This window comes from Haplochromis burtoni, unplaced genomic scaffold (assembly GCF_018398535.1).
Source record: "Haplochromis burtoni strain Fernald_Lab_line unplaced genomic scaffold, NCSU_Asbu1 Contig_692, whole genome shotgun sequence".
Lineage (NCBI taxonomy): Eukaryota > Metazoa > Chordata > Actinopteri > Cichliformes > Cichlidae > Haplochromis > Haplochromis burtoni.
The window spans coordinates 204,304-213,857 of NW_024583053.1; the positions used below are offsets into that span (position 1 = coordinate 204,304).

At 40.0% G+C, this 9,554-nt stretch overlaps 1 protein-coding gene across 35 annotated transcripts in view; it reads right to left on the reverse strand.

Moving 5' to 3' along the window:
• Positions 1-9,308, reverse strand: part of LOC102290299 — a 61,294-nt gene extending 51,986 nt beyond the window's left edge. For 10 of the 35 annotated variants that reach the window (XM_042215273.1, XM_042215262.1, XM_042215250.1 and 7 more), the window contains exons 1-4: positions 8,869-9,105; positions 4,941-5,369; positions 3,170-4,808; positions 2,790-3,053 (exon numbers count right to left, since the gene is read on the reverse strand). In XM_042215273.1, coding sequence (XP_042071207.1) covers positions 2,790-3,053; positions 3,170-4,808; positions 4,941-5,331 — 2,294 coding nt within the window. In that variant the 5' untranslated portion in view covers positions 5,332-5,369; positions 8,869-9,105. Of the gene's footprint in view, positions 1-2,789; positions 3,054-3,169; positions 4,809-4,940; positions 5,370-8,868 lie in introns of all 35 variants that reach the window. The other 25 variants (XM_042215266.1, XM_042215265.1, XM_042215267.1 and 22 more) reach the window with 8 other exon arrangements.
• Between the last annotated feature and the right edge of the window lie 246 nt (positions 9,309-9,554).

Here is a 9,554-nt window from a genome sequence, read left to right on the forward strand (position 1 = left end):
AAAAGAGCCAAACGGGACAGGCAAAAAAAAAAAAGAAAAAAAGAAAAAAAAGATTTGATTTGATTTGATTTGATTTGATATACCTTTATTAGTCCCACAGGGGGAAATTTCATAAGGCTGCCGACCTATTGCACGCAATGGCGGCGCCATCTTACCCTCCGACCATACATACATTACACAAAAGATCACATGGGGAAGACAGGTCAGAGAGGTATAACAATGGAAAATGCACCACACGAGGAAAGATAAGGAGAAAAAAATAACTCCTCCCAGACTGAGCTCCAACAGGGAGATCAGTTTGAGAACAGAAAAAAACACCTCTGCACATAGCACATGAAAAAACTCTTAATACACCAAAGAAACACATGACAAGCAACAGGGGTGGGTAAAGGGTGCAGCATCGGAAGGGAATAAGCGTCGAAGGCGTTAATCATGTTATCAGATCTATGCTGGCATGTTGATCCCTGTTGTTGTGGTAACCACCAAACCAGACAGTGGACACCAGTGCTGAAGGGAACCATCAGGCTGAAGAAGGAGTCCTATCTGACTTGGGTAGCCTGAAGAACTTCAGAGGCATCGACAGGCCAAGCTGAGCATGGCTTTAACAGTGCCTGAAGCACAAACTGGGATGTGGGAGGAGTTCAGTGAGGCCACGTAAAAAGACTTTGGGAGTGCCTCAAAGAGATTCTGGCAAGCAGTGGCTGTCCTTTGTCACTGATTCTGTTCATAATTTTTATGGATAGAATTTCTAGGTGTAGCCAAGTGGCAGAAGACTTCCACTTGGGTGGTCTCAGAATCTCATCTCTGCTTTTTGCAGATGATATGGTTCTGTTGGCTTCATCAGGTGGTGGCCTCCAGCTCAAACTGGAGTGGTTCGCAGCTGAGTGTGTAGCGGCAGGTATGAGAATTAGCAAATCCAAGTCTGAGCTCATGATCCTCTGTCAGAAAAGTAAGTAGCTCAGGGTCTTGTTCGTGAGCGAGGAGCAGGAGATCAACAGAGAGAGTGGTGCTGCGGCTGCAGTAATCCGAACGCTCCCGGTCTGTCATGGTGAAGAGAGACCTGAGTGTAAAAGTCAAGCTCTCAATTCACCAGTCGGTGTATGTCCATACCCTCACCTTTGCATGCTGTCCATGCTTTGGTGTGGGAAAGCATGGAAGGGACATTGTGGGCCAGCATGTCTATAACAGGCTTTGGTTGGTATAATACAGTGAACTGTGTAAACAGACAGTGATTTCTGGAAGTATTCCCGAGTTCATGCAGTGATGCTCTGTCTGTCCTGGTCGTTGTGTCCTTGGGCAAGACACTTTACCCTACCGCCTACTGGTGTTGGCCAGAGGGGCCGATGGCGCGATATGGCAGCCTCGCTTCTGTCAGTCTGCCCCAGGGCAGCTGTGGTTACAACTGTGGTTTGCCTCCACCAGTGTGTGAATGTGAGAGTGAATGAATAGTGGAATTGAAAAGCGCTTTGAGTGTCTAGGAAAGCGCTATCTAAATGCAATCCATTATTGTTATTATTATTATTATTTTCATGACATAATCATGCTGGTTTGCTGTCCAAGGGCTCAAAGGTCATAAGTATTCAATATTGTTTTTCATCCTTGTCCTTTGCACACAGAGATTTTTTTCAGATTATCTGAATCTAATGATGATATTATGTACTGTAGAAAATTAGATCTTCAAAGTCCTTTTTTTTACACTACATTATTCTGAATGGTAAATGCTCTTAAGTAGTTGCAAAACATCCTTTCAGCTTTTTCTTTTTAGTGCCAGCCTTTTGTTGGCCTCATCCCAAATTTTTAAAATGTGTTGCAGCCAATAAATGCAAAATATCCTAATATTTTCCCTAAAATGTTAAATTTTCTTTGGTTCACAACAGGTTTTGATATTTAATAGGTTTTGTGTTCTATTGTGAATAAAATATGGGTTTATGAGATTTCCTATTTGTTTTTTATGTAATTTTAAATAGTATCCCCGAATTCTGAACTTTTTCAGAATTGGGGTTTCATGAATGAAATGAAAACTAACAAATTAGACATTCAGATTCATCAAGCACCATGAGACCAGCCTGAGGCCTCTAGGATTCTATGAAATGTAAGGCCTCAGATTTACCGTAGTTTTCGGGTCATAAGCCGCTACTTTTCACCCCCACTGTGAACACTGTGAACTTATACTGACGCTAATGCATTTTTTTTTTCATACGGCCAAAAATATTTTGCCTGGTAACAGTAGACTAATAAAATTGGTAAGTAGTATATATATGGTATATATTTTTTACCGGTTGTTAAGAGACGTTGTAATGTTGTTTGTGCACTGTTCCGTAAAAAAACCATAAGCATCGTAATTTGTGTGTTACCGATACGTACGTATACTTAAAGGTAGCCGTGTTACAGGCGCTGTTCGAGGAAAAAAAGCATTTGCAGTATGTATTTTTGTATGTTACCATAACGTTTACGTTACCTTACGGATTAAATTAAACGTTAAAAATCCTCACGTGTAATATTTCTGTGTATCTCATATTACAAGTGAAACGCATACGGCTTTAAATCCGGTGCGGCCTGTACAAGTACAAAATTGATTTTCTTTCTAAAATTAGAGCATGCGGCTTTTAATCAGGTGCGCTCTGTAGTCCGGGATTTACGGTAATCACATTTTCCAGCTTTCAGTTCAAAATTTAAAGCTCCTTTTCTATTTTTTTAAAATGCCACCACAAAATAAGCCTCTTTTTTCAACAGTCACAGACTATAAAAATAAGCAGGTACATAATTATTTGAAAGGAAAAGCTACATACCTGACTGAGCTGATGAACGGGAAAGCCTTTAGCAGAGACTCACACTGACTGTGACAGGGAGGAGTTTCATTGTCCCAGTAGAGGCACACATTAACCTTTGTAGGCATCCTCTGTATGACTTCCACAGCTCTTTCATAAAGCTGCTTTTCACCTTGAGTTGGAAGGTGTAAATGATTTCCATCAAGACTAAGTAAGGTTACGAAGTCCATCTGCTCTTCGCTGATAAGAAAAAGCTCCCACAGCTGTCGAGCCAGAGAGTCAGACCTATAATTGAAAGAAGAGATCATTATCTCATTGTAAAACTAACCAAGAATATGAGTCTTATTACAGGTTGTAACCTAAGCAGTAATATAACCCTGAAACTACATGTTCATTCTTACCATTGGACATTTTCAAAGCATCCGAACAGCTGTCTCATTCCTTGTTCTGATATGATCACGTCCTCGAGGTTCAGCCTTATTTTCCTTTCCTTTGACTGAGTGACCACATAGGCCACAGCACAGCAAGGGTAAGGATCCAGACTGTCTCCACTGAGGTCAAGATGGTAGTCCAGTTTGTCTAGAAGGTAGACGCATGCTTCAGGACTCTGGGACTCATACAAGCACTGGCATACGAACAGTATGTGGACATGGAGCCCACTGCCCTCAGTGTCAGCTGCTTCTTGCTCACACAGATGAGGAAGAAATGTGTTAATCAGCTCCTTGAAGAACCAGTTAGATGTATTCTTCAGGTCCTGATCTGGAATCAGATGCTTCATCAAACTTGGGCTCTTCTCATTCAACAGTCGACACATGAAGGGGATCAGATGTTTCATGTGTTTCTTCTCCTCTGTGAGGCACTGCTGAAAAACATCTCTGATTTTATCAGGATTCTTCAGGAGCCACAGTGCTGCAAAAAACTCCTGCACTGTGTAATGGAGGAATGCATATGTGGTTATTGTTTCAGTCACGGCCTCCTTAATGAGAAGTGGTTTCAGGAAGGACAGGACACAGCTGTCGTCACAGGTCAGGTCTGTCAGGTTCACAGTTTTTTGTTGGGTTGAAAGAAAAGCAGCTTCAGCCAAAGACAGAATTTCTTCTCTCTTGGTTTTGATGAAGAAATTCAGCTTTTGGTTCTTAGTTCTGCTGTTTATCTGAAGGCAATATCGAACAATATTGATGTAGATCTCAGTTATTGTACATGGCTGTGGAGCATCTTTTGATGAAAAGCAAACAGCCATCATCAGTGCATACATGGGGACATGACAAAGAGTTACCAGCTCCACGCTACTCAAAACCTTCGTCTGATCTTCACCGAGTGTTGCAGATAAGTATGTTTTTATAGTCTGCTCACTAAAGCCTTTCACCTCCACTCTGTCAAAGTTCCCAGAAAAAAACTTTGTATCCTCATCATCTGGTCTGCATGTTATGATGATCTTTGCAAGAGGTAGTAATTTGTTCTTTAAAATCTTTGTAACCACTGGTGAAGAGATATCTGTGAGTCCATCAAAAATAATTGTAACATTGTCAGAGTGACTCTGTATGTCCTGTAAGACCGCATCTTTGCCTTCATCTGGACCACAATAAAAGCTGAAAAGAAGTTCCTCCAAATTTTTGGCGTTCACGATCTGTGCTGTTTCCCTCATGTCAAAGTAAAACATGTAATCAAGCTCTTTGCTTTCTCTTTCTGCCCAGAGTCTCAACATTTCATGAGTCAGTGCTGTCTTTCCAATTCCAGGTTTTCCAACCAAGAGAATGTTTTTATCTGTTTTCAGCAGCTCACTGGGAGAAATGGTGGGTTTCTCTTCAGGGATGTATGTCCTCAGTTTTTTAGGGCGACTCAGCTTGCTTTTCCTTTTTTTTAATTTTTTAATTTTAGATGGACAAACACTTTGCTCTGTGTCTAATATAAGTGATGAGTATGACAGATCAGGCGTCTTGTTTCCTTCAAACCAATTTTTACTTGCTGCCCAAAACTCATTTGACTTCTCTTTTGCATTTGACTTTAACATTTCCTGATATTTGTGGCATGACCTTGGCCCTAAAAGCAGTGAGAAAACAAATTCACTATGAATTAAAGCAGTTGTAACAGATACATTTATCCAATGCATTAAAGTGCAGTTCGTCAATACATCAAAGATTTTATTTTTATCAAGATTTTACTACAAAATACCTTGTAAGTAGTTTGTATCGACTTGAGTCTCCTCCTTGAAGGAAAAGCAACTGATCCAATGATGCAGATCAAACTTGTTTTTCTCAGTGGAAGCATCGCTGTTTTTCTCAGGAGGAAGAAGCAGTTTCTCTAAAGTCCTCTTCCTTGTCCTGTCGATAATCTTGAGTAACTCATAGCAGGCTGCTTCCCCTTTTTTTATGACTGAGATCAGTGTTGTTCTTCTTTTGTCTTCATCAGTTTTCTCTGCCTTTATATTGCTGACTTCTTCATCACCAAGAACTCCTTTCTGATTCAAGTTCTCCAAAATCACAGAGAGATCCTTTAATCCGCTTATAAGATGGGGTTTGGCATGCTTGACATAGTCTAATGCGGACTGTGATGTGCAGGCCATGTTTCCTTATGTGTACACGCTGACCCAACTTCACTGACCTGCAGATCAAAATACCAATTTAAAAATGTTCATTTAAACAGTTTAACTATATTTGAACTGTTTATAGTTATTATATTATTGATGTATTAGGTTTTATATATATATATAATTTAAACCCAATTAATATTTACAGCTTAACAATGACTTGCAATTCAATAAAATTAGCAATCCGATAATATTGAGAATAATGCTGCAATAATATACAGTGATAATAGACAACACAACATATTATAACAGTCTGTCTGTAAACCCAGATAACAAACTGCAGCTTGCTTTTTACAATTTAACAAATATATAAGAATGTATGAAACCTTCAAAGAAAACTTTACACACATCTAGTCAAAAATATAAAATTTCTCCAGAAGAAATGGTAACATTTTAAATTGATGTATTTACCATCCTTGTGAAACGTGTCTGCCAACATGGTTGGTGCTGTTAACCTTATGATATGTTGCCTCTAGCCGCTTTGTTAGTACCTGCTAATTTTATCCCTTTGTAGATTTTTGCTGAGTGGAATTTTAGTCTTGCAAATGTGTCTGTCTAAATATTCTTTTCAGTCAGACAGGGGGGGGAGAGGGGTTTTCACCCATGTGAGACCCTGCCTGCGCAAAGTGGATAATGTATGCAGCTGCCCAACGCTGATTGGTTGACAAGTGGGCTGAAATAGAGCAGGGAGTAATAGCGGAGTTCACCAGTAATGAGAGAAATACAAAAACCTATCTGATGATGAGTGCCATCTAAAATTTCCTCAGAAGTCAGTGTGCCATATGATTGCATAAATTTAATAACGCTCTATATGAACAGTTACACAATATATAGAACCACTTTATAGATTTATATTTGTTTGCAGATGTTGGCAGCTATCAGCGAATAGTTATCAGCTATTTTGAAACAAAAAAAGACACTTTTTAATCCATAACAGCAAATGAACTGTACAACAGAAAATGCAAATGCTATTTATGGCCTCCTCACAACAATGATAAGAAAAATAAACTGTGCCAATATGGCATGTTTTTTAATACACATGGGATACACATGCTTTTTATTTTTTTGTTTTTTTTAATTTATTTTTTGCCTGCCTGTCCTGTTTTGTTCTTTTGCCATCAGAATTACTTTCTGAAGGCCAAGAAAGATGCCCAACGGATTTACTTTACCAAATGGACCATCCCACAGACATGACTGGAGGAAAGGAAAGGGAGAAAGAAAGAGAGGGAGGGAAAAGAAACAGCAGGGAAGAGGAACAGTGATTAAGGGCACACAAAAAAATGGTGGGGGGGGCAAAAAATATCTATATATAGATATATAGATACATGATTGATATATATACATATATATCAATCATGTATCTATATATCTATATATCTATATATAGATATATAGATACATGATTGATATATATACATATATATCAATCACCTGTTTCACCTGTTGAGGAAAAAAAACAAAAGAGAAAACAAGTAAAAAAGAGAGCAATATAATAAACAACATCATCCTGATAATCTCTGTGTATATAACAGTAAATACTAAATACTGAATATACTGACAGCGCACAGTGTGCTTTGAGGTAGCACCCAAAAAAGGTGTGGTTTATGTCTGTGAGCACCCGTGTGTACACCTGTGAGCATGAGCACGCTTGTATTCAAAACGTTCCTTCATGTAACGATCTGCTAGAGGGTGTGGGGAGCCATATCCCCGTCCCCCAGGGCATGAAGCAGGTATGGAGGAGATCCAAGCTCCAGACATCCAGAGACTCCCAGAGCGCAACAGTCCAAGGAAGACCATTGGAGGGGCAACTGTGCCACTATCCCGGAAAGAGCTGAGGAGGGGCCACCCAGCAGCAGCGGAGCAGAAGCCAGAGGGGGTTGCAGTGGTTTCAGGCATACACATGTTAATGTGATCTCTGGTCTCCCACTCAGAGACACAGGTCTCTGAGTGTCCAGCATTCAGACGGCTACCTGAGGACACTCTTCATGTGGGAGAAAATCTGCTCACACAGATATGTAGAGCCAAATACTGTCAATAAGGCCTCTGCAATGTTCTGAAGACAGTTAAACTTGTCTGGTAGTGATGTCCAGCAAGTGAAAATGCAGCTCCATAAACACGCACAGCTGTGGATTCCAGCTGCGTTCGTAGTTCTGCAAACTTTGACCCCCACAGAGTCGAGCTTTTCAGTTCAATCAGCTGCATTTCGATGTCCTCTGTGTTCAGCCAGTTAATGCGAGACAAATCCAGCTGCTCATTAAAGCTTTCTGGTTTGATCAGAAAAGAAAACATTGGTCCACACCTGAAAGTCCTGAAAACACATTGTGAGTTCTGTCTCGAGTCTACAGATGTATCCGTGTATTTCCGCAGTGCTGATGCTGTGCTGAGTGGAAAACTCCTGAAGCTTCTGAAGGTTGGAATGTGGAAATTTCAACATCGCTTGAAAAAACTGCCAGCTAGCAACATCCCTTTCACTGGTAGGCTAAGTTAATTTTAGCCAATTACAAGTTGAATCCGGTAGTTGGGGTTGTTAGCTATGATACTGTCATTAAGAAGCGGCTATTTTGCGATGTGCACTGCTGGCCTGGCCAAGGCATTCATTTTTAATGCACCTTCTCAGATTAATTAATGCCATTAGTTAACCCTTCGCGTGCCAGCTTTGGCACGCGTGCCCAGGGCTGCTGACCCCTGTTATAACTTTTGAGTTTTTGTTATAGGATAACGTTGGAGGGAGTATATAAATGAAACTCGCCGGAGTGCCCTGGTGAGCTCTTGCATAGACATTTATTGTGCATGCTATTGGGTTCTTTCAAGTAAATAAATGCATTGGAGCTTGTTACTCTCTTTGTCTGCTTTTTCTTTTACACTACAGCTGTTGCCTGATGAGCCCCTCAGACCCAGTACCAGATTACTCCTCATTTCCCAGTGATTTAACACCTGAGGCAACATCTGTCATTTTGGAGGACACCCAGAGACTGCATACAGTCTTACAGATGCAGTTCAGCTCCAATGCTACCAAGCTTGGCACCCTGCTTACATACCTGCTTCCCCAGTGTTAATCTACTTTGTTAAGGCCCATAGCAATCCACTTGTATACCACCTAATGCATTAAGGGAGAGGAGAATGTGAATTGTCTGGAATGGGAGTTATTATCACTGTCCAAATTAATGTTGAGATCAGCAAAGATCATCATGTTAGAAGAAAGTACAGAGAAATGAGTAAGAAGAGCAGCAAAGTCATTAAAAAAATACTTCTCTGGCTTAGGTGGTCGGTAAACAGTATATATGATTTTAAGAGTATGTAGAGGGACCTTTAAAGTGGTGAATTTCAATGAGTGAAAGATGGGAACAGAGACAGGAAGAACTTTCCAGTGCTTGCAATGGATCATCGCAAGACCCCTGTTCTTCCCTAAGCCTCAAGTATGACAGGTTCAAAAAGACTCAGATGGAGTGGCTTCATTGAGTGAGAAAAAGTCTCCAGTCTGTTGCAATGTTTCAGTCAAGAAGTCTAACTTACAGTCAGAGAGGAGATCCTGGACAAGATGCCCCTTGCCAGTAAGTGGATGTTTAATACACCAAAGCTAGGGGGTTCACATCCTGGCTAGTGTTATGGTAAGTATGACGAGTTGCAGACCAGGTGGACTTCATTGGTTTGGTGTTGTCATGGTTTAAACTTCGTCCAGATAGCAGCAGCAGCAGCAGCAGGAGAATTAATAGCCTGAAAAAATTGAGAAAAATCCAGGACAGGATTACTCTTAAATACTCATTTGTTGTCCAGCAATTATAAAGAGTGAAAAAGCATCTAAAAGGGAAGATACTACGGTTTGATGTTTTGTTTGGTTTTCCACATAATAATGTAATACTTGATGTTGAACAAATTATTTGTTGCATTTAGTTAACTGTAGTTTTTGTGTAATGTGCAACTTTATTTGTAGACAACAGAGGTGGGACCAAGTCATTGTTTTGCAAGTCTCAAGTAAGTCTCAAGTCTTTATCCTCAAGTCACAAGTAATGTCAGGCAAGTCAGAGTCAGAATCAGAATCAGAATCAGAATCAGAATACTTTATTAATCCCTGGGGGAAATTATTTTTTGTTATTTTTTGTTACAGTGCTCCATTTTAAACCAACATTAAGACAAGACAGACAATACACTAACTAAGAATAGTACAATATATACATATATACACATACATACTTCACTCA